At 37.8% G+C, this 25,705-nt stretch overlaps 2 protein-coding genes across 3 annotated transcripts; both read right to left on the minus strand.

Annotated features, from left to right (window-relative positions):
* Positions 1-1,336: 1,336 nt before the first annotated feature.
* LOC144008947 (uncharacterized) lies at positions 1,337-24,823 on the minus strand. The gene is made up of 8 exons (XM_077508334.1): positions 24,640-24,823; positions 21,443-21,512; positions 18,614-18,694; positions 17,700-17,830; positions 16,214-16,328; positions 3,178-5,281; positions 3,012-3,100; positions 1,337-2,554 (listed from the first exon to the last, which is right to left on the minus strand). The coding sequence occupies exons 2-8, from the start codon at positions 21,485-21,487 to the stop codon at positions 2,471-2,473; spliced, it is 2,649 nt and encodes an 882-aa protein (XP_077364460.1). The 5' UTR covers positions 21,488-21,512; positions 24,640-24,823; the 3' UTR covers positions 1,337-2,470.
* Positions 11,878-16,204, minus strand: LOC144008949 (palmdelphin-like). 2 transcript variants are annotated; one of them, XM_077508337.1, is made up of 3 exons: positions 14,873-16,204; positions 14,032-14,124; positions 11,878-13,258 (listed from the first exon to the last, which is right to left on the minus strand). In XM_077508337.1, exon 3 carries the CDS (start codon positions 13,245-13,247, stop codon positions 12,219-12,221), a length of 1,029 nt encoding a protein of 342 aa, XP_077364463.1. In that variant the 5' UTR covers positions 13,248-13,258; positions 14,032-14,124; positions 14,873-16,204; the 3' UTR covers positions 11,878-12,218. The 2 variants fall into 2 exon arrangements, with proteins under 2 accessions (XP_077364463.1, XP_077364462.1); XM_077508336.1 differs by having other exon boundaries at positions 14,032-16,204.
* Positions 24,824-25,705: the final 882 nt, after the last annotated feature.

The following is a 25,705-nucleotide window of genomic DNA, read 5'->3' on the forward strand; positions in this document are numbered from 1 at the left end:
GATTTTTTTTCCTGACGTGTATCAAACTGGTAGCCCTTCACATTAACGAAGTAGCTCTCAGCTTCAAAAAAGGTTGGTGATCCCTCTCAAATCCATAGGTAAGCAGAGCTGCAGTGTCGATACAGTGGGGCTATAGAATTGTGAAATAAAAATACATAGGTCTCCTTTAAGTGCTTTTAGTTTAGATTTTCTCCTATTGATTAATTTATATAAATATATATACACATTATATATTCATTCTTTGACATTACAAAAATAAATAAAAAATACAACATCATGGCACATTTGAACAAACCCTTTGTAATGATGTTTTTGTTTATCTTAGAATTGATGTCACCCAGATCACTGGGTGGTCATATATAGCAAAATGGGATAATAAGATACACACAGAACGCGGCATTTGCCCAATTAGCATATATGATAGCAACATCAAAAATAGGTCAATAAATAAGTTTCACATTTAAGGTATCAACAGTGGTTTAGCAAAGACTGAATTCAACAATACGTTTTGTCTTACATTCACACACATTTCAGCAAAACTGCTGTGAAACGTTTGCTTGGTCATTGTACAAAAGCCACATGACGAATGCTGTTTAAAAATAAATAAATGAAGAATTACTCTGAGGAAAAATTGATTTTGTTGCACAGTAAGGGACAAAATCCAGAGCCTAGTTTTGTTTAAATGTTTACTTTTGTATTAAAGTCTATTTATGGTTTAAAAATAAAAATAAAAATTTGTACACAAGGCTCTGGATTTTGTTCCTTCTACACAAAGTAATCAGATTGGAGCAAATGTATAACCCAGTTGGGGGGGACATTAAACAATATACAAACACAAAAGGTTCTACATAATGTGTGCTTGCTTTGATACTTCGACACAATATGGACAAAAGTATTAGAACACCCGGGGCCTCATTTGCAACCGTGTAGCCTACGCACAAAAACCACACCTGGACGTGATTAACTATTGTTAATGTGCTATTTTTTAGCTGTTTATATGCATGGGAATCTGTTTGAACATTGATTTGAAATTCTTGATACCCATTTTAAGGTCCATGTATTCACATTCTGTTTGTCCTCACTAATAGGGCAACTTTGGCATACTAGTAAATGCACAATTTACAGGTTTAAAAAAAATGAACAGATTTATTGAGTAATCAAGAGGGATCTGAAAGTATCAACAAAGATTCACAGCAAAGCTGGACAAAAAAAACAAAAAACAAAACAATGCAATGCAAAGTATCAACTTAGAAACCAGCAAAGTTGGTAAAAGGAAAAAGTAGCAACATATGTTCACAGCAATAGTAACCAAACAAACAAACAAACAAACAAACAAACAAACTCAACAAGGTACAACAAAGATCTGGCTTAAGACTTGGCCGGAAGCAAAACAACTGGCAACAAGCAAGGCTAGACGTGGACTATATATACACACACACAGGTGAAGGTCACAGGTGAAGACAATCAGCAAGACGAGGAAACACGAGGGCAGGTAGTAAAGCTCAAACAAGAGTGAACCATTGCTACAAAAATAAAAGCAAACATAACCACATGAAAGATAGGACTTAAAAGTGACCACTTAACACAAATGACAAGCCATGACAGAGGAAAAACATACTCAAATTCTGTTAGTTAACATCTAGTGCTTCTTTAGTAGTAATAGTGCACATATGTCAACTATGTAGTATAATGAATAATAATAATAATAGGAAGAGTATGCTGAAGTTGTCCTGCAATTGTGCACAAATGTCATACAGAAGTGGAAGGCAGTCGTGGGAAAAAAAATAGTACGAGTACGACACAGTTCTACTAGTGTGCTTAATTGTTGGACGAGTAACAACAAAACAGTATGTGCTAGTTAATGTCGCTGAATTCCCATGATATCTAATAAACATGAAAATGGCTTTCCATATATATATATGCACATCTTTAGAAGAAATCGTACACGGGGTGATATAAATGAGAACCCTGATCAAAAAAAGGGGAAGAAGTGTATTTGAAGCCAACACCCACTCCAGACTAGCGTTAGCTTATAGCACCCAACACAGAAATGGCACCGTGACGTAGAAATGTTTTATGTCTGGATGTCTCCTTTAGCATTCAAATACAAAGAACACTTATAACCTGAATCGTCCCAATACTTTTGTCCACATATTTTAAGACTTACTTGGTTCAGAGGAATTCAAAAATATCAACAGAAATTGCTTAAATTGAATTGCTTTAGCTTTTAATTTTTTTCTTGACTAGTAGTAGTCCAAGAAAATTGCACATTTACTCATATCGCGTGATTGTTAAAGCGCTTTGTAGACTATTGCCAGCAAACTGCAGCAGCAAACATTTGAACTATTTTGCATTTTTTAGCCCAAAGCAATACAGAAACATTGATTTGATATCACAAAATCAGGTGAATATTGGCAACACAGCATGTTTAACACTTAGAATTAAAGATTGATGTCTTCTTATTTCCTCGTTAGTCATTTTTTGTAAACTCGCCCGCCTCCCAGCGCAGAGCCATGGCACTCTTGCGTCTTCCTACGGTGTAGCCCTCTGGAAACTGACAAAGAGGAAAATCATTGCTTTTCTGTATTCAAAACACTTTTTTTCAGTTAGCAGTCAAGCTGGTTTTCAGAGCAAAAATATGTAAATTATAAGGGTGTAACAAAAACCGGTTTGTACCTGCAAATCAATTTTTTTTCGTAGCCCGTAGGCAGTATCTTATTTTGAAATGACTTGGTCAGAACCATCAAAAAGCCCAAAACGGGTCACAATACTGCCTACGGGTAAAAATCATTTCATTTGAAATATATCGAGATTCGTATCAAACTGTTTTGTCTTTTTTTTATTGGCGAGATATCTTAGAAGAAAATAACATTTATTGTATTGACAAGTTCATTCAAACTTATGTACGAAAGTCATTGCATCACACCCTCTTGAACTGAGCCGTACCATATCAAATCAAACCGAAAACCGTATCGAGTTAATAAATAATGTAAGTGTTTGCTCGGTCTTACTCTGTGATCGCAGGATAAAGTCGATCGATCCATCTTGGGTGTTTTCATTGGCGATGATGGCGAGGACTTGCACTTCATTGGCAAACAAGCTAAAAAAAATAGCATTCATCATTTGAATGTAAAGCAGTCGTATCATTCTTGGTAACATATATACGAATAGCTTTACCTGGATTATCCAGTGACAAAGTACCCAAGTTGTTCGATAACATCTTTTTTTCATTGAACCTGCCTTTACCGTATAGATTTGCCCTCTCTTTCCTCAGCTCTTCCTCTCTTTGCTTCACCATTTGTATCTCCTCATCCACCAACGACATTGTGCTTCTTGAACGGAGCTTGAAGAAGGGGTTGCTCAAGAACATTTTCTCTTGGGGCTCACAGGCTTTGTTGAGGGAGAACTCTGAAGCACTGCGGATAATCAGATTCGTTGTCTCTAAAATGATAAGATTCGAGCCGCTGTCCTCGGAGCGCCATTCGCCATGCCTGGGATTGGAATTTAAATCACTACTTGGGTCAAGAATGATCACGTTGGTTTCATTTTTTGATGGTTCTTTTGTGGGAGAGGAGGTGATAATGAATGATGGTGTCAGCGGAGTGCTGACGGATCTTGGGATTCCTTGTGACGGGCTGCTAAACTGAGCGTCTGCAGATTTGCCCATACAGGACAGACCTCTCTCCTTTCGGAATTTCTCCTCTCGTTCCATTGATATGCGAATCTCCCTTTCAACGGGTGTTTCGAAGTCGTCATTAGGGGATCTGTAACTGGAATCGTCCAAGCCGGAATCTTCTGAACATGGGCTGAATTGAGTGTGTGTGTAATCCCCAACTAGAGTCAAGCTTTCCAGATCCTGGGATTTCCTGTTTGATCTTTCGATGTTTCGGACTGGCGTGTACATGCAACTGTGGCTGCAATGGAAATTGGGCTGCCTTGCTGCGGGTATGACGACCTGGTTTTTGGTTTGTTCTTCCATTGCCCGCCACTGTTTACGAGCCAATTGGAAGTCGACATGCTCTGTGCTAACATTCTCACTGGTCGTCTCTTGTATCACGCAGAAGTCTTTGGGTAGTTTCCTGTTAGGATCTGACATGTTCTGAGGGTATTGTTCCTGAGTGCTGGGATCTTTTCTGTCATCTTTCCCGTTTTCATTTTCATCTTCAGAGATTTTGGACAGACCTTGAAGACTCAGAGAGATACATTTCACATCTTGTGGGGTTGTAGAACATGGAACATCTGGCTGTTCGAGCAGTTCTTCAATTTCTGGAACGTTCAGTTGGACTTCGTCATAGTGATCGTTATCTTGGTCATCCGATTCGATCACTTCGACTTTCTGCACAAAGAGCTCCTGTGCGCTTAAATGAAGACTATCCAAATAGGAGTCATCGTCTTCTTTGTTTATAGAAGAGGAAAATATCGTCCTCCATTTTTCATCCGTCTCACTATCAGAGGAAGCGACTGCAATTTCAACCCTGAGGCACTCATCGGCTTCATCGGGGTCTAGATAACGGCAGGATTCGCTTGATATATCCGACATGGCGTCTTCTCGAACGTTCTGCTCTAGCATTACTTCCTCAGGAGCGGGTGGTTCAAAAAGGTTTCCAGAGACTTCAGGGTCGCCCTCTTCATTGACCTCCAAATTGTGATCGTCATCGTTGCAATAATCGGCTTCGTCTTCCTCATCTAGGAATTGTTGTAGATCTGGAGATTGCTCTACATATTCGTCTTGCTCTACCTCTGATGTTTCTTCTGTTTCAAGGGGCCTCAATGGGTCGAAGTCTTTCTGTAGCGCACAGTTCTGTTCTAAATCCGGCTCTTGTTCTGGTGTTCCCTGTGTCTTACAATGAGCCTCGTTTTCATAAACACTTTCAGCACTGGACAGAGTGTCAGACACGGAAGAAGTGATTGACTCATTTCTTTTGAGCTCGTCATGTCCTTCCTCAAATGCTACGGCTTCCTTTTCGTCATGGGTGGGTATGTCGTCGCAAAAACCGGTCTCAGGGCAGTCGGGCAACTCGCTGGTTGTGCTGGTTACTAGGTTAGTTGAGAAGTTGCTCGTACTTGATTCAATGTTTAAATCTGATGCATCTGGATTCATACTAATTTGCTCATCATCAAGATTGAAATCGGGTGCGGTGACCTCCCCGCTGCTGTCCATCTCCAGTTCTGGGAGCTCGGTGGTTTCCATAGCGACAACGTCAAAGTCGTGATTCTCTGAGCTGCTGTAACCTTTGTTTAGTTCTTGCCCATCTGACTCTTCTGTCTCGGAAGTAGCTCTCTGAATACATTGAGAAGGAAGAGAAATAGAAAACTGTGAGTCAGACTGTTGTGCACATTTTATGCAATCCTGTGTTTCAAATGATTATTGCGCGACATTTCACTTTGCCAATGTTTTTGTTAGAACACGCAGTCCTATTCGGATTTGGAATGCAAGAACAGTGTAAGGGGAAATCTTTCTGCACAACCCTGAATTTGTCTAGGGAGGCTTTGTGCCAAGCAGAGAAACACTTCTGATGTATCTGTAGAAGGAGGGGGTGGCCACGGAGGCGTTTGTTTGTGCGCCCGTGTATGGGTGCATGTGTGGGGGTGTGAGATGAGGAAAGAGGAGGGTTGTTGCTGCAGTGTTTTTATTTCATTTAAGTGGGTTACTCACCAAAAGACGAAATGGCTCACAAGCTTAAAGGCAGCAGCAGAATATGATGCATTACAAGTCTCTCTTATGTAAAACAGAAGGACCGCGTCTGCCTCCCACACGTTAGAGGGTCACGGCGGATGTATTCCGAAGCACTCATTATTCATTACCGTCGGTCTTTTGGAAGATGCACTCTTAAGGTGCACTTTGTCTTCTGCTAACTACAGCTAGCCCAATGTAGCGTCATCTCATTTTAATTAGTTACGCCGTTTGATGCTTAGAAAGACAAATGTGAAGTTTTAGCCCAATGCAAATCCACCAGAACTTGAATTTCCCTTCTGAGGATAAAAGGGTTAGGGGTTAGGGTTTACAAAAGAACAAACTGGAACAAAAGACTGACCTTTTTAGAGGCGCTTCTAAATCTAGTTTTTGTATCTGTAATGCACTGTGATAATAAAAATGCTAGGTTAACTGAAGATTCGAAATTGGTGTGAATGGATGTCTATTTGTGTCTTGTGATAAAAATAAGGTGGGAAAGAACCACATTAGGTATTTACAGTCAGTTTACATGTCAGAAATATCAGATATCTATGTTAATATGATTATTTTTGGCTGACCAGATTGTCATGATAAAAAGAAAACAGGATGTTATAAAATATAGAATAAAATTCACCAAATTTAATCACTAGTCAATTTCGTCAAGGGTGGGGGCAAAAGATCACATCTTTGAATTAAGTTACTCCTAAAGTAATCCAAATATGCATGACTATATTAAGTTTAATGAACTCATCATTCAACTTAATATATTCACTTTGTATTAACTCAGTTCAATTGTGTGTTTCCAATTGAAGCGACATTTTTTATGGTGGTCAACAATTCTCATTTTAGAGTGCAGCTCTAGTTCCTGTCACCGCCTGCTACATAAGTCCGTCCTGCTACCGATTAGATGCAGTAATAAATAGTAAGGAATTTAAGAGTTAAATTCCCTTTTAATGGATTTATCGCTATGACAACTGTGTGATTGATGTACACAAGGCAAAAAAACGGGACCTGTGTAATAGCAGACCCAAGGCTCAAACTGGGACTGTGCTCACCAAAACGTCACCCTAGATTATCTGTAAACAAGCAACACAAACAAATTACTTTTCCTGTTACAATCCACAGTGTTTATGTTTCATGGCATGTTCTTTTGTAGTAGCAACTCTGACAAACGTCAGTTTGTCTAGCTTCAACCTATACAATGAACAGAATTGTTCGACTAAGACTGGTACACCAACAGAAAAAGTCTGACTAGCAGCCAACCAATTTTCGTTTGTATGACATCATTCGTAAAACCGCATAGTTGAAGTTATTATTTATTTTTCCCGTGTTATTTTCATCCAACTGGTCAACCCCTCTCATAGATGAAGACAGCTTCAAATGTCTTCGAGTGACACATGCCACATTTGGCTATTAGCGCACACAGTCACACAACAAAACAACCTACAAGGACACATGCGTGTAACAGACTTGAGTAGCCATGGCAACCATTAGCAGTGACACTCACTGCACTTCTCATCTGCCACCTCCTCCACCACCCACTCACCAACTCTTCAGTGGTCTGTGGCTGAGGGGAACGAGCGCCGTGGTCAGACTGCCATCATAATTCAACGCTGATCACGAGAAGGAAGATGTGTGATGATTTCCTTGTGAACAAGTGTCGAGACAGCCAAACAAAACACTCCGAGTATTTTTCTTAGCTATGCAAAGTCCCTCACCAACAAGTTGGACGAGCCGAAGCTGCAGATGGCAACAAACCAAAATCATCAGGGACGGTCGCGTTCTGCGAATCACAGACGTGGCTTTGCTCACTCAGCCCAGACGGGGCGATTGAAGGAACGGGGGACATTTATCACAATCTGCCCTCGGGGGCTGGTGGCCAATCTGGCACACCTGGGACTTTACTGAATTCTGGACTTCCTGTCGAGTCCTGATAGAAAGACATTCTTTTATTTACAGTACTAGTGCAAAACTAGTATACTATTTGTCCTCATTGGGGGAATGCTAGCATTCCCACATATGTTATTGTGGTTTTTATTCTCCACACTTTTTGCCGTGGAACAAATCCCACATAATACTTCCAATTTACACTGTTCAAATTTCAACTAGCTTAAAAAATTGACGCCTCCGGGGTATATATCGTCTGATTCCACATTACTTACAGTATTTGCACAATTTCACATAATTAATAATTAATAAATTTTCCCCATTTATTTTCAATGGGACAGACATTGAACTTTTTCCAAGATCACTTTCCATACCCACTTTTCCATGTCCAGTAACCAGGAGGTCATAATTTCATAATTTATCTCTCAATTTACTTCATAAGCATTCCACATGCATTCAAATCTTAGCATTCCGCTATTAGCATTCAGCTTTCAGCATTCCCACACAATTTCTCCAGAAATTGCACTTAGTCCAGTCACTAAAACTATTGTGTCGGATGTTAACGTGTAGAATTTTATGTTACATGTAGTACTACACACTGTAAAAAATAATAAATTGAGTGAACACAAAACTTTTACACAAAATCTTTAGTTGCACAACTCAACTAAATATTTTAAATTTTACTGTTCACGGCGAGAAATTTTGGTCAACATCCAGCACTTAATATTCATTTGCATTCATCCTCGGGAGAATGATGTGTGCCTATTAATAAATTTATGAAACTCGCCCAGTCTGCCCCAAAGTTATCCATTTGTCCTAGTAAACAGGCACTAGTAGCATGACTTTATGACATTTCTTGTAGAAGCAGGAGAAGTGAGGCAGTATATTATTATTATTATTATTATTATTATTAATAGCAGTAGTAGTAGTGTTGTTATTATTATTATTATTATTATTATTATTATTATTATTTAAAACGTATTTCCAAAAAAAAAAAAAAAAGATTCATGGAAAAATCAAAAAACTAATTTCCAGTTAATTCTGATGGAACATCTCCAAATTTATACATGAATAAAACAGATTTCAATAACTCTACATCACCATGTTTTTTGTCGACAATGGTTCAATGTTCTACTTGTAGTTATCCAAATTTAGGAAGACCTGCAATGTGAAGCGCAAACCCCGCAGAGCCACTTCTCTCAGAGCGTCTTTTAGCACAGCTTGACAGAAATTGTGCTCGCATAATGCGTGTGAAGTAAGCAAGCCGCACAGCGGAAAGGAGAGGACTAAAGTATCATCGCCGCTGCGAAAACTCAATTAGAAGAAGTCTGGAGTTTCCAACGTCTCGGTTGGAGCTGTTGTTATGATGCAGGAAGGAATCGACCGTAGAACAATTTAGAACCCAAAGTTAAAATGACATTGTATTACAAAATATGACAAGAGAGCTGAAAAAAAAAAGTAAAATATCTGAAAACAGTTCTTTTCCCATACAAAATATTCTTACAATGCAATATTAGTTGAGCCACATAATGTCACTGGAATAAAGGAAAACAATCACATGTATATACATGATCTTATTTAAAAATAAATCACATTAATTTCCTGTATTTTCCACCTCCAACTAAATGCAGTCATTGCAGAAAACACTCTAAGATTCCCCTCACACATGCAGCCTGCGACAGCACACCATCATCTGCAAACCTCGATGCCGGCAGGCTATCCGTCACCCGCCTACAAATTTGTCACCGGATACTATCATGCAAAAAAAAAAAAAAAAAACCCCTCAAAACTTTCTTTCTTTCATTTGTGCGTGAATGTACCTACCTGAGACAGAGTGGCAGGATCATGCACAAGACTCTGCTCTGTTTCTAAGAGCAGCCTCATACTAACTGTTCTGCCTGGCTTCCGCACTCGCCGATTGGACGGCTGCTGAAATGGGTGTAAGAAAGGCGACCAATACTCGGGCTCCCATTGATGAACACAAGGAAAAGACGATTCCATTTTGTTCTCACATACGCACACGCATCCGACCACCTGCCTCATTTTCACAGGTAAAACCCCCCAAAACAAAACATGATTTAATGGCATCACTGCTACAGAATCTAATCAGTAGGGAAATTAGAGTGCAGGGTGTTGAGTAAATTGTCATTTAATGAGGAAGTCAACCCCCTCCCAAAAAATCTTTGCACTCAGCCTTCACACAATTATATATATATATATATATATATATATATATATATATATATATATATATATATATATATATATATATATATATATATATATATATATATATGTATATATATATATATATACAAAAATATAAATATATAAATATATATAAAATATATAATAAAAATATATCTAGTATAATATATAATATAAAATACAATATATAATATATATTTTTTGTTTTTCTCCTCTAATTTCTACATCATAGATTCAAACCGCTCCAACTTTAAACTGTTCATCTTTTCCCTACCCCAAATTGTTTTCCAAATTCCAAAATAAAAGTCCAAAATATATATTTTTTGTTTTCTCCTGTAATTTTGACATTTTTTGACCAATTCAAAGTGTTCCATCTTTAAAGTGTTCAGTTTATCACTGCCACAAAAAAAAAGAAAAAAAAAAAAGAAAAAAAAAAGCCCAAATTACAATTTTCTTTCCTTTTCTAATTTCGACATTTTTAACTGATTTAAACCGTTCCAAATTTCAACATTTAAGTGGATCCCCACTGCAACCCCGCCCCAAATTTCAAAATAAAAGCCAAAAATGACTTTTTCTCCTCTAATTTCTAACAGTTGATTCAAATGTTCCATTTTTAAACTGTTCAACTGCTCTCTATTGCACATTTCTTTCAATATCTGAAAATAAAAGCCCATATTAGGATTTTTTTTTTTTTTTACCGATTCAAACTGTTCCAATTTAGACATGTTCTGCCAATTGCAGGTCATTGCATTTTGTTCCATTGTACTGAATATCATTCTACATTATTCCAAATCATTTTGCAGACCCACTCAGCCATATTAATCAAAATACCAGAGAACATATTATTGTCATGAAAATCTATGGGTTGACGTCTCCTTTAAGGATACAGAGATATTTGCGAACCAAAAATTACAGCAGGATCATATCTATATATTTTATGAAATAATTGATATGTACTATAAAATCAACAACAAAAAACACCATAATTGAGATGACCACAAGCATGTCTAATAACTGATAAAAATATATCCTTGTATTACTTTGATCATCAGAAGGTGAAAAGTGTAGCCTATACTATAATGGAACATTCAATGTACAAGGAAATAAATGATCAGGCCTTAAGATATGACTATGGGCTCATTAATCATTCACAATTCACAGTTTTAGCTGACAATAAAGTTGTATATTTATTTAGATTACCATTTAAATATCTTTTTGGAATTGAGGATATAGCACTCTCAAACTATGAAGTAAAACTTAAGTCTGCAGACATGAAGCCAAAGCCCTCTTTTCAGGTTTTCATATTGTAAAAAAAAAATAAAAAAAAATGCACTTATATAATTGAATCCTCAATACTAGTATTACAATTGAAATGTCCCCTTGAACCACAACCCCCCCCCATGTTTCTCATTATGCAACAAAAACACAGAAAGAAAAGGAAAGCAACCAAGGACAAGGTTTTGCATGAGAAATAGAAAAACAACGTGTGTGGCATTGCCGGTACCTTTAACCTGAAATGTACACATCAAAAATATAATAGATATTTAAGTTTAAAAATATGATGGTGATTATTTTTTTAATTTCAACATGTATTTATTTATTTATTTAATTAATTTAAACATTTTAAAATGTAAACTTATACAGTAATATTCTACTTTTCATTGTGTCACTGTTATTTCTTCAGTATTTTGCCATGAAAAAAGGTTCAAATGGGAATTTACATTTGTAATTCCGAAATAGCTTAGCTGTGTTCATTGTTGTTATTGTTATTTTTTTATTCTCCACAACTCCCACATAATACTTCAGATTTACACCGTTAAAATTTCAACTTGCTCCAAAAATCACGCCTCCCGGGGTATATATCATCTGATTTCACATTACTTACAGTATTTGTATAATTTAACGTTAATATCAACTTTCTCCCATTCATTTTCAATGGAACAAGCATTGAAAGTCCCACTTTCCACGCCCACTTCCATATTCTGATACTGGTCAGTGGAGCAGTTGGTAAAGTGCATTTTCCAGTAACCAGGAGGTCGTGGGTTCGAATCCCACCTTCGACTGTAGGCTACATTGAAAATATATCCATAGCGTTTATGCTAACATGTACACTAACTACTGACTACCTTATCAATTTCACTGAAATGATTAAATGCATGTTAGCTTTCAGCATCAGATGGCACTTTTCAAAATAAATGCCATTTAGGCATAACTTTGAACAAGTGAAGTTCGCCTTCCACCGCAGAGTACCTGGTTCAAACCCCACTTGGACAACATTTTAGTACTTTAGCAATTTATCTTTCAATTTTCTTCATAAACACATGCATTCAAATCTTAGCATTCAGCTATTAGCATTTAACTTTTCAGCATTCCCGCACAATTTCTGCAGAAATTGCACAATAAGATATTTGATAAAGCTTCAGTTTACGGAGATGAGGTTTATACGTCTTTAAACTTTATTTCCTGACTTGTGGCTGAACGTTGGCCTGTGCAGACCCGAATGATTCCAGCTTGTGCCGTCATCGTCGCTAATACATTTGCAGCTTTTTCCCACTTGAGGTTGGAACACTTGGCTCCTGTATCCTTCCGGGTGGTATGAGAGGAGCTCCCCGTTGTTTTTCGTTTCGATATAATTGACTTCTTCATCGTCGTCGCTGCATCCTACGGTCACCAGTTCTGCTTGGAAGTCGTCTTGGTCCTCATCCAAGGCGTTTTCGTAGCCCATAAAAATCATGGTGATGGGGGTTGAGTCCAGATGTCCTGATTGGTTGTTGGAAACTTTTGTAGAGGCAGAACTGTCTGCTTTTTTGTTGTCCGAACTCTCAAACAAATAATCAAGTTTGTGTTTAGGGTTCGTCACTGAAGAGTTACTGCCATCTAAGTCTGTGCAAACAAGCTGCAAAGGTTTTGGCTTCTCTTCCGATCTGACCTTGACTGTGACAAGAGGACCCTGTTTAAGAGTGTTGATGTGATTTTTGTTAAGACCTTGTTCAGTTTTGTAAAATGTTTTGGATGGGGCTTGAATGTTCTCATTGGATTCTGTCATTTTTTCTTCGTTTAGGGATTTTTCATGGCTATTTCGTTCTTCTTGTTCTGCTGTAAGCTGTGTGGATGATACGGTAGCCTGCGAAGGGCTTTCTGGTCGCACTTGCTGTTGTGGATTATTTGAAGTCTTCACCCTCGAGAGCCTGCTTGTTCCAACGTAAGCAGCCGAGTAGACCGGTTGATGGTACAGCAGATCACGAGGTACGTTCTCATCCGTGGCCTGCCGCAGAAGCTCATCAACCTGCATTGGCGTCATTTCGCCGTCTACACCAGGAGACTGCGCGCCTCCATCAGGGTTTAAAGCGTATATAGATTTGCGTCCGTCATCGTACACCTTTAAACCTCTCTCCTGGAGGTTTTCGGGGCTAACGGTTGCCGTAGAGACCACTTGACTTGTTCCTGTTCTTTTATCATGCTCCACACTGATCTCCATTGCAAATGTTGCTGAAAAGCAAAAAATGATGGTCTTAGATATCTTGTTTTAGCCCCTAATACAGTGGTGCCTTGTGATACAAGTGACCCGAGTTTTTCGAGATACAAGTTTGGGTGTTAAAAGAAACATACAACAAAGATTTGTTGTCAGGGGTTTTGCTATGTGGACAGAATTACAGAATGTGTATTCAAAACAAACGCAAAACTGTCTGCTAGCTTAATGCTAATACACAGCGTTCAACGTCATTGTCAGGCTAACAAATAGCATCGATAGTCGCAATGTAACCCCCGACCTGTGGAGCAACAAATGAAAAAAGATATAATAGTTACAGCCATATATGCCGTATTTTTTTATTCTGCATTCTGAGACGTTAATTCGTATGTTTGTATTATACTGCCTACAGGTGGTCAAGGTGCACATAACAGAAGGAGCAGCACAATGTCAATGCAAAAAATGTGGCCAAAAATTGTTTAATTTCTTTACACTGTATTTTATTTTGTCATTATTGAATAATTTGTTTGTGGAGTCACAACAAATTAATGGCATTTCTATTTATTTCAATGCGGAAAGTCGATTTTAGATACAAGAATGAATTAAAATTGTACTTCAAGGCACCAATGTATATATTTAATACATTTAGATTTGAATTGTTGTGTTCATGAAAAAAAATATGAATAGTCTCAGCTAAAGCGCGAAATGACAGCTTCCCAAGGTCATAAAATCATTATCGGCATATATTTCTGTGGCGCATGTCTAATGACTGTGACTGTATTTGATCCTTTACCACTTTTTGGACTCGGACTTTTTGCTGTTGTCCTCGGGGAAAGTACCGATAATGGAATTTCTGGGGGCCGTAATGAAGAATGGTGGCTCGTATCTGACAAAGAAATGAAATTAGCATCTGAAAAGGAGAGATGACTTGAAAGAAGCCATTCATTGGATATATTTGACTGCAAGGGTGCATTATAAAGAAGATTAAAAAAAAAAAGCAACACAATGGCAAAATCATGAAGGACAGAGTTTTTGTTGTTGTTGCTGTTTTACACTCTGTTGCTCACACATTAATCCAAATAAAAGGCACAAAAATTTGTAATTGACAATCAAGCCATATCTACTAACATATTGTGCAAAACACCATAGACAGGCTGACATAAATAAGCAAAAAATGTCGTAATAATTATACAAGGCGTGTCAGCAAAGTTCCACTAGTTATTGTTACGGACTTTTTCTGTTTAATTTCAATCACTTCAAAACACTTCATGATTTTACCACTTTTTTTTAATTATTCAGTGGAAGCTCCACCATGTCGGTATTTGCTTTAATCACAAAGTTAACATTTACTGTTCGGGCATAAGCAAAATCCCCAGCAATGAACTCTGATCAAATGAGTCAATATTAAACACTATGTGCAATAAATGTGAATCATGCTGTTCGTCATTTTACAAATTACTCAAGAACAATTGATTACATATTAGTGAGTAGCTCATTGATGTTATTTTAAACACTGTATTAATATTTATATAATGCGTACATCTGGTACACGTTTTGTTAAAACCTCACACTTGCTTATGTTATCTACAAACAAACCAATCACAACACGCTATTGACAAAGGTGCCTTATTTACCTGTGAGGAAGTCCGCAGTTAACCCCTACGTTTGAAGACAGAGTACTTGAATATCAAAATCATGGGGGAAGTAAGCAGTCAAACATCACAGGAGTACTGAGAGTACATGAAAAGGGAATTTTGTGCAACGCAAGACTGAGGTTGTGTGACAGTGGATGCCAGTTATTTAAATCCAGACAACAACCAGAAAAATATACATTTTTAGTAAGGAGAAAATATTAAAAGAGGAAATCACATGCAACATTGGGTTAAAAAAAACAAACAAAATGTTGGTACACTCTAAAGAATCAATAAGCCATACTGGTGGATGTAATATAAAATCCTTGGGACAAACAACATACTTGGTTAAGTCAAATCTGTCAAATTACTTACAACTTGTAACTATCACTAATATTGGCTATGGCGTCCCACAGGGGTCCATATTCAGACCACACTTTTTGAGGTCCACTGTTATGCATACGACACAAAACTTTATCAAATAAACATAATGGAAAACATTCCTTTACCCAAACTTCAGATATGTCATCGAGAAAAACAATCAAGATGCCAGACAAGTTTTTGCTTCTTAATTCAGATTAAATTGCTTTTATATTCCTTGGCTTGCAGACCTTAGAGGCAAGGTATTTAAGATCCCACTTCCACATACAAGAAATGTGAAGGAAAGCATTTTTTCACTTGTGCAACATAAATAATTCTGATTTCCTGCTGCTAGCTGATGCAGAAAAAAAAAATGCTTTTGTGACCTCGAGGCTGAACCTCCTAATAAAGCAAAAAATAGAAAAACTCTTCTCAATTCCTTTTCAACTGCATTTTATTTATTGTTTCTTTTGTCAGCTTTAGTTGTCGGTTTTCCTCCTTTAAATAAATGATACCAACATTTTTTTCTCCCCACATGTAGATACAATATCTCGTTTCATTGAGATTGCCTTCACAAATGACATGCCTCATTTTGACAGTTTTGGAGATGCTCCCGCACACCATCACACCAAAAGGTGAAGCAATCAACATCTGATCTCAACAACCCAAAATAATGCAACACGCCCACTGTCTAAAAACCTACAATCAAAGATGATAGGACGTTTGAAATAATAGATTATTGCAATCTGTCATTTACATTTTGTTAGTCAATCTGTTTATGAGTAAAGTGATTAATTCACATCCAACAGCCAGACATAGACAGTCGGTGATTTGTTAGAATTCACATTATTGCCGAAAAAAATGAAACAAAATGCTGTTCATAACTCTCTGTTAACATTCCACTGCAGTATCAGCGCCAACACAGCAAGCAAGCAAAACAAGCAATCAATAATATGGACTCATTCTTTTGCTCTTTCAGCCTACCTTGATAATTTCCTCGGGTGTCCTCTCGACTTCTTTTAATCGCTTCAGAACAAATTCCTCATTGGCGGAGATGTTGAGTTCCTCTGTTTCTAAGGCCTCAATCTCTTTTTCGATCCTAATGAAGAAAACATCAATGGTTTTAGTAACATCCCATGAGAAAAATATTTGCTGTAGACTCATTTCTTTTTTATTGCCTCTTACCAAGCTCCCCGTTTTTTTGTTAGTTTGTAATTATTGTGATCCCTATAGCTAAACGAAAATTTGTAAATTACTTTTGCTCTGGTATGATATGATAGATTAAAGTGACAGAACAAGATGGGTTATCTTCTGAATTATTCAGAAAGAGTATAAACAATATTATTTATTTTTTTGTTACACAGTATCAGAAAACTTTGCAATGCCATCCACAAAATGTTTCGCTCTGTTATGTCAAGAAGAAGCCATATAGGCTTACAGTATTTTCCAAATCCAAAAACAAAGCCGTCTGATCTGGGTCACATCTCACGGGGTTGCATGGTTGGGTGTGGGGCAAAGGGGAAAGAAGAAGCTGCTTGTGGAACGGCAGCCATGATGCAGAGTGCAACATATATGGTCTGAGCATTTGACCCGTAATAGATTTTCATACAAATCTTACACTGTACAAGTTTACTGATTAGTATTTTCTAAATTTGAATAAAAAAAATCGCAACAATTTACTTATAAATTTGTATCGGGATTAATCGGTATCGAATCGAATCGTGACCTATGAATCGTGATATGAATGGAATTGTCAGGTACTAGGCAATTCACACCCCTACAAGGGACAATGATTGTAAACTAGATTAAGCAATTTCTGGAGAAATTGCGTGGTAATGCTGAAATGCTGAATGGGGGGGGGGAATAAACATGCAATCATATGGTATGATATTGAATGTTGCTGAAAATGTTGAAATATATGCACATTTACATTGTGTTTATCATTTAAAATGTTTAAATAGGAATGATATGAACCCTAAAACCTAATCCAAGCACCTACATTTTTTTTTGGTGAAAATTTTGGGAGAAAATTTTTACTTTTTTGCTATGTGGGAATTGGGTAAGTGTTGACCATTGATTCCCAGTTGAATTAAATGAGCTGAACATTTTGAATTTCAAATGGCCTTTTGTGAACGTCTCATTCGAAATGAATGGGGATTTTGTGGGGGTGAAAAATGTTGAATTGTGGGACAACTGTGAAAGTTCGGAATGAACAAAATAATAGCCCACTAAGTGTGAATTTTTGGAATATGTTGAAGTTGGAAGAGTTTGAATCGGTCGAGAAATGTAGAAGTAGTTGAAGAACAAAATATGGCAGAAAAAAATATGGTAGAATAAGATATGTGAATGCATTACACAATTAGCTGTATGTTAAGTGTATGTTGTCCTCAAGATGACCAACCCAGCACTCCACATGCACAACAATAATGCCAATGTTGTCAAGCACAAGTTTGAGGAGCGCTGGCGTTACCTGTCGATGTTGCTCTGCAGCTGATCACTCTGTTGTTGTTCATCCTGAGCCTGAAGTCTCATCGCCTCCTGCTCCTCCTCTGATTGCTGACTCAAACCATCCATCAGCCATTGCTCTCTCAGGGCCTTTTTCTGTTAATTACATGAAACATGAAGAAACTACTGTATTTCACTGAGATACAATGTAAATGAAAGAAAATAGGGACCTATGATGAATCTTTGCATATTCGCAGTCATTTGTAAAGTCGCCTATTCAAAGATTTTTGTACTGACACATTTTAAATTTGTTGATATGCTAAAGAAATGTGCACTAGACAGTGTCTATCCCAGCACATGACTGCTTAACTCATTTGCTCCCAATAACGTGTAAATACTTTTTTTTAAAATATTCTAAGTGTCCCAAAGACGTATTTATACGTTTTTTTTATTTTTTATTTTTTTATTCTAGAGCATACAGAAGGCTTTGATTCAGCCTCTCAACTCCAAAGAACGGTTGCAGAAATGGTAGTTATTACATAAACGGCCAGCAGGTGGCAGCAGAACAAACGAGATCAACCAGGGCCATGTAGAAAAAAAACTCAATTACTTACAATTTTAAATAGATTTGTGAAAACTGATGAAACTTAGCTCTCTTCTAATGCTAATTGCTGTAAAACGGAAACAGATAGAAACATACTTTTTTTTTTCCTGATGAAAGAAGAGACTTTAATCTTTCTTTTGAAAGGTTCCATGCTTTTATAGCCATAAAACACAATATTCTGTGGGCCTTGCAAAATCAGTCAAAATCCAGTAAAACAGCTGGGAGCGAATGGGACTCCTTCTGTGAAAATGGCTGGGAGTGAATTTAATCAAAGCGTACTGACAGGAATCCTTATTCAAAGTTTGGTTATTTGGTTATTCAAAGTTTAGTTTTACCTTTATGTATTGGAGCTTCAGTTTTTCTTCTTCTATTTGACTTCTTTTCTTGGCAATATATTCCTGGATTCTCCTTTTGTCCTGTTGAGGAAAGTGAAACAAAAGTGTTTACACCTGTTGTGTTCGTCAGGTCAATGACTTCAACCTTGAGTTGACAGCTGGAAACTGCCCGTCTGCCATAAATAACCCCAAAAAGTAACACCGAGTTTATGCTCTACCTTTAGTGTCAGCTCCCAACTCTTGGATTTTAGCTCCTAAACTGTTAATGCAATTAAAATAAGTCATGTTGGTGCTAGTGATGTTAAGGATGTTGGTGGGATATTGTAGCCCGAAATTAGCTCTCGGATCTCGGATCAGTGTGGCACTACGCGCCAGTGAAAGGAGATCACTTTAATTTTGTCTCCTGGTATTTATAGACCTGTCTGACATTGACTGTGTCAAATAGACCGTTGTCTGTGACCAATGATGGCTCAACCATGAAAATCCTGATTTTCCCCTGGTTAGGGTTGTAAATTCTTTGTGGGAAATGGGTATAACGAACCACTTACATTTCGGTGAGGTTCTGTAGAACTTCTGTATAAGAAATTTCTTTTTATGAAAGGTTTGTCCTTGACTGTTTTTCAGTCCTAATGGCACCACCCACCTGTTTACATCCTCCATGAACCAGAAAATAATAAACTACCAGGAAGATAATCATACTTTCTATTAGGGCTGGGTATTGCCGCCAACCTCACGATACGATACGTATCACGATACAGGGTCACGTTCCGATACGTATCACGATACAGGGTCACGATACGATACGTATCACGATACAGGGGTCACGATACGATACGTATCACGATACAGGGTCACGTTCCGATACGTATCACGATACCGGCTCCGCGATCCGATACGTATCACGATACAGGGGTCGCGATCCGATACGTATCACGATACAGGGGTCACGATACGATACGTATCGCGATACATATGTATCCCAATACTTGATCTTCAAAGCGATACGTATCCCAATATATTACATTAATTTACTTGCATAACAGTCATGTACAGTGATACCTCGGCTGACGAACGCTTTAGCTCACGAACTTTTCGCCTCACGAACATTAAATTCGCGAGAATTTAGTCTCTGCTGACGAACTACTTTTCGGCGGACGAACCAAACCACGCGGTCGAACAGCACCACGGTGGCGGCCACGAGAAGCTGACGCACGCTCACGGCGTCCCAGTTCGTCACCCCCTTTCTTTTAGTGCGGACGCGGTTTGTGTTTGATAGACATTTTGAGTGTACTTTTGCTATTATGGGACCGAAAAAGACTCCACCACAGGCTAGTGTTAAGCCTAATGCTTACCAGCGAGGGACGGCAATTCGGCGGCGCGTTTGCATTGTAGTCAATGGAGTTCGCGCCACTAAAAAAAGCGAAAGTGCCATCACGTACCTCAAAAAAGGAGAAAATCGTGCCACGGCTGTTTAGTCCCAGGAAAGAGGTGAAAGTAGTTGGCGGTGCTCACTTTTTGTTGACTCGCTAAAGTGCTCCACTTCCTTGTTCACCAAGGGACACGCCTCCTCCGCAACCGTTCCATAAACACTCTACGCGGTGAAACGCTCGCGAATGAAGTAAGTCTACCATTGCTACTATCCTTAAGAACTACCATCACAAAGTAAAATAAAACGACTTTATTATACAGTACAATTTATTTCTTTAATTACAATACAATAGCACATTTATTATACATAAAATAAGGTATATTTTTGTGTAGTTTTAAGGCTTATTTAGTAGAAAATTATGTTTCATAGGGACCTGGGAACGGATTATTCTCATTTTAATGGTTTCTTATGGGAAATAAATGTTCGGAAGAAGAACTTTTCGGCTTACACACACTTTCTGGGAACCAATTATGTTCGTGAGGCGAGGTATACCTAAAGGATGTTTGTTATGCTGACTGACAAAAAATATTTTTGTTAGCAGCTCTTGTGGTTTACCACCTAGTAGCAAGGAGCAGCTTTCACAGACACACCGGGAAAATTTATTAATATGCATGAGCCAATATGAGCAAAAAATATCAAAGTATTAAAATTACAGCACTAAAATGTGCTTATTTTTGTGTAACACATTCTATTTCGTTTTTAAACTAAATATAAAAAAATTGGTACATTAAGGACACGTGCCATGTTCAGTTTAAAAGTAAATAAATGTTATTCTTCCTCTGCTTTCATTTTTCTTAGCAAGACACAGTGTCCAATCACTGGTGAGCTATTTTTGCATTAATTGAAGTCAATTAACTTCAAAGACGCTGTTGGTTTTTATTTTTTAGGCACAAATGTAAACTGTAAAGGCAAACTGCCTATTTCAAGATAATGAGCAATATCGATTCTGACGCCTGCGTATCGATACGTGTATTGTAATGAGGCCCGCAACGATATATTGCCGTTTCGATTTTTTGAGCACACACCTACTTTCTATTGAGTACTGTTTATATGACGACTGCAGCATTGTTAAAACAGCTAATCAAATTGCATCTATTAAAACAGAACAGCAAAACTACAGTACAACATACGAAGAGTTACGTTGCAGGAGGATGTAATTTGAGAAAAGCAATTTTTTTGATTTCTTACACAAAGCTGTATCCCCTTCCCTACCAGGAAAATATTCTATATCTTTTAGAAGGAACACCCACATGTAGGTTATTTTTAGTCTTCATTTTGTGACTAAACAATGAATATTCTGTTTTATAAAGCATATAACTGAAACACTGGAGCTTACTAGATGGAAATTTATAAATCAAACAAAGCATCGTCGAGTGTGTATCCAGTACAAAAGTCTTTACCGTGATAGCCTGGAGACGTTCCTTCAGCAGGTCAGTTTCCTCCATGATGTGCTTCAAAACAAGGTCTTATCTGGAACAGAATTTTAGATTATGTGTGAATTATTTTCTTTTTTTTTTTACCTCTAGTTGGCCAACTCCTCAGGCGCATATGAGCGTAATCAATGAGAACATCCATCCATCCATCCAACAGAGTTGAATAAACCTTTGGTATTATTAGCCTTCTAATTGTTTATTGAGTGCATGACTTTTGTTTGTTAGTTGGATAATTTTTGGACATGAGTCTTTTTATATTGTGAACATTTCCAGCCTTGCGGTGCTGTGGTCTTTCTACTGGCACAAAAAGAAGACCTCACTTTGCTAAAGTTTAGCTAACAGACTGAATGTTTCTATTGAAACTTACATTGAGGCTGAACATTGGTCCGGCTTTTTTTATTATTTTTTTAAATATATAATTGTAGTATGTGAGCCCGTATTGGAAGTCGATTTGAAAGCTGTGTATAAAGATGAATTTCTGTTTATCTTGAAACAGACAAATTCTATTCTATTCTATTCTATTCTATTCTATTCTATTCCAGACAAATCCATATTGAATATTTTGTGATCAGGAAAATGCATCTGATGTGGATATATAATTGTTTTCTACTTTTTATCCAAGATGAAACTCTTGTATAATGATGTCTGTTGTGTGGTGATGGTGTGGAGAGGGTAGCGTGGCCTCGTGTTGGTTGGAATGGGAACCAGGCAGGCAATTATATAGCTTGGTCATCAAATCCCTTCTGTTCTGGCTCAGATGCCAATTCAGGGCCCGAGTCCACCTCGACTTTTTTTCCACCACATCCCATCCATAGCGTTGCAGAGACTGTTGGACAGAGTGTGGCGGGTCCTTGCCACACTTTCATCAATTTGTTGCACAGGATCAAGCAGCTCAGAGTTTCAGTCAAGGGTGCTAATTCAATTCCTCATTTGCTGGGATAAAGAAATTAAAATGGGCAGACATTTTTTTAGACAGATCCTCTACCGGCAGTTAGCAGGTCCCATCTCGATCCTGCTGGAGAGACATCCAGTACAGGATTGGATTAGCAATAGCTATGAAGAGATACAGAGATCACCTTGACCCCAGCACTGCTCAGTTTCAGAGACTTTGGAGCACATTGTTAGTTATGCTCTCCCCTTTTGTAATTCTAAATTTGATTAACACATTCACTGCCAGCCCAGCAAAAATGCATTATTTGACGTCTTTTTCCGCCAATGGCAGTCAATGACTTAAGATGAGATGTAACCAAAATTGATGGATTTTTAAGCAACATTTGCCTTAAAAAAATAAAAAATAAAAAAAATAAAAAGGAAAAAAGGAGGCTGCAATATAATCACAAAATATATTGGCACATTGTGTTTAACACATTCACTGTCAGCCCAGCAAAAATGCATTATTTGACGTCTTTTTCCGCCAATGGCAGTCAATGACTTAAGATGAGATGTAACCAAAATTGATGGATTTTTAAGCAACATTTGCCTTAAAAAAAAAAAAAAAAAAAAAAAAAAGGAAAAAAGGAGGCTGCAATATAATCACAAAATATATTGGCACATTGTGTTTAACACATTCACTGCCAGCCCAGCAAAAATGCATTATTTGACGTCTTTTTCCGTCAATGGCAGTCAATGAGTTAATGCAGTTTTTTTTTTTAAATATAAATTAAACAAATTTAATGCCACGTCGTACCGCATGTATACATAATTTTATACATTTTTCATACTCTTGTTAAGTGGGTTCGAGATTTCGGAGAGTAATCGGGATAATTGTTTTGCTATAACCCAATGCATCCATATAGATAGATAATGTACATTAATAAGATAAAGAAAAGCTTATGAATAATGAAGGAGAATTGTCGTTGTTGCTGGTAAAGGTCATCCCGCTGTTTGCTTGTCCACCTGTTGGCGCCATGGCGGTTTGATCCAACATGCTAAAAATACTATGGCTGCATGGCTAGCAGTGGGTCTACACTAGCTATGAGAGAATGTCAGCCGGTTACAGTAGGTTATGAATAAAAGCACAAATCTTTCGTCCTGTCAGTACTGTTGGTAAAATGTCAATTGTAAGCTGAACTTTGGAGCTGCTACTTGTTTGTTCTGTCAGTGTGACGCAAACCAATTAAGCATGCCGATTAATTACACGCTCCTTCTCTTGTAATCTGTGAAGAAAGTTTGAGTAAAGCTGAGGTATTTTTATCTCTGGCTGACCTGTCCGTGATCTTTAGGCAGACTTCAATACATGTGACGTGATCCCGATACCTCCCCTGTCTGCCTTGCCATTCAGCCAAGGTCCTCCTTGTTTGTAATCTCTGCCGTCCCCACCTTAATCTGATCTGTGGTGGATTAACTGCTCACACATTAGCTGAACAGCACAGGTCTTGACCAACATGTTTGCCATAAGTTCTCCTCGAGGACTATCGTTTCTCCCACAGTCAAAAACATGCATGTTTGGTGTCAGTGCAGGTATGCAAGTATTGGAATTTGATAGACTTTTTTTTAATTTTTTTTAGGCAGGTTGTAGTAATGCTTCTCTGGTCCTTACGAGCAAGCAGACACAACTTTCTCCTTCGCATTTGAGATTATAGATTAGACAGGTTGATCATTGAAAGAGATCCTGGAATATTATATTTACAACCAATTAGTTTAATTTCCCTCACATGACTAATAAACATTCAATAGGCCAATCATCCAGCAAAAATATTCCAGTATCAGAAGCCATCAGCCTAAAAACTGGGGTTGCCTTCACTTAATTTGAAGGTGACTTGATGCACTGAAAACATATGCAAATATTAATACAAAGACACTTCCTAGTACTGCCGCATTCACATGTATGTGATGAAATGTTCTGACAACAGACACGATTGCATGCACATAGATACAATAAGAAACTTTTACATCTTTGTAGAATATTGTTGCGATAGCAACATTTCGTTTGCTGAGTGTGTGCATTCACAGGTGATTCCAAGTAGTTAATTAGAGGTCAGAACCCTGCTGAAATACCACAATTCATGATTTAACTCAATGAGAATATTAGACAAAAGACTCTCAAGGCCTCAATTCAAAGGCTCAACGAATACGTAGTCGCGCCCAAGTATTTTTTGCTTCGACTGTCATACTGAACTGAAATTTAATTGTGACAGTGGCAATAAATTTTGAGGTCTACTCACCCAACCGTGTCGCAGAGCTCGTGTTCAAGAAGTCACTCTTAAAGCATATCCAACATCATTACGCTGTCTGGGATTGTGTTGAGGAGATTGTGTAGGCTGAGAGGAGCAGGCAGCTCGGAAGGCAACCCCACCTCCCTCTCTCTCTCTCTCTCTCACTCACTCTCTCTCTATCGAAATATATTCTGCAAATTAGCCACCTGGACATAACCAAAAAGTTACATCTGGACTTTAATCTTCTGAATCTGACTTTGACTTGATTACACAGGAAAGAAAAGTAAATCAAATGCATTGTGTGTGCCGTTTTAGAAACACTGTCCCACTTTCCAGCGTAACATGGATGGGTTTTTGTTACCATAGCAACAATACCCACTCAAATTTGTACAAGATTACCAGCCAGTGCACGGAGGAGGAACAGACTCAAGCTGTTCAGTCTTCAGAACGGCATTCCTTCATGTGATCGACTTACATATCTTGAGTGGCTGACATTTTAAAAACATACATGCAGCATCTCATCCCTTTTACTCTCAATTTTGCAATGTAATGTACCCCATAGCCCGATTTGTATTATTCCATTTGCAAGTGTGAAATTAAACAATCAAGCAAATCTTTTGTTCTGTAAATGTGCTATGAAAATATGGTGAAATTACAGTGGTGGCTTTGCACAAGCCGAATTCATTTGCAGGCTTGACACGGAGTGATGAAAAAGGAAATCGTATGCTGAGAGCAGGATTTGAGCTGAAAATAATCACTCCAGTTTTAGATGGGTACTCTGAATGAAGATGTGAGCGCAGTGGTGCTTAGCATCAGTGGTAAAGTTACTCCAAGACTTCAAGTATATCTTTAGCTCATTCACTGCCAATGACGACTATAGACGTCAAAAATCCAAGCAAACAGCCAGTGCAAATTTTGACAAGAAATTTGAATTTTGTTTTAGTTATTCATTGTTTTCATTCATAGTTATTAATCCTCATTGTTATTAATAACAACGATGGAAACAATTTCATTTCTAAGTGCTACCATCGTGCATAGTGATTGGTCTTGGTCTTACTGAGACCACAAACTGGGT

This window comes from Festucalex cinctus, chromosome 20 (assembly GCF_051991245.1).
Source record: "Festucalex cinctus isolate MCC-2025b chromosome 20, RoL_Fcin_1.0, whole genome shotgun sequence".
In the NCBI taxonomy this organism is placed as follows: Eukaryota; Metazoa; Chordata; class Actinopteri; order Syngnathiformes; family Syngnathidae; genus Festucalex; species Festucalex cinctus.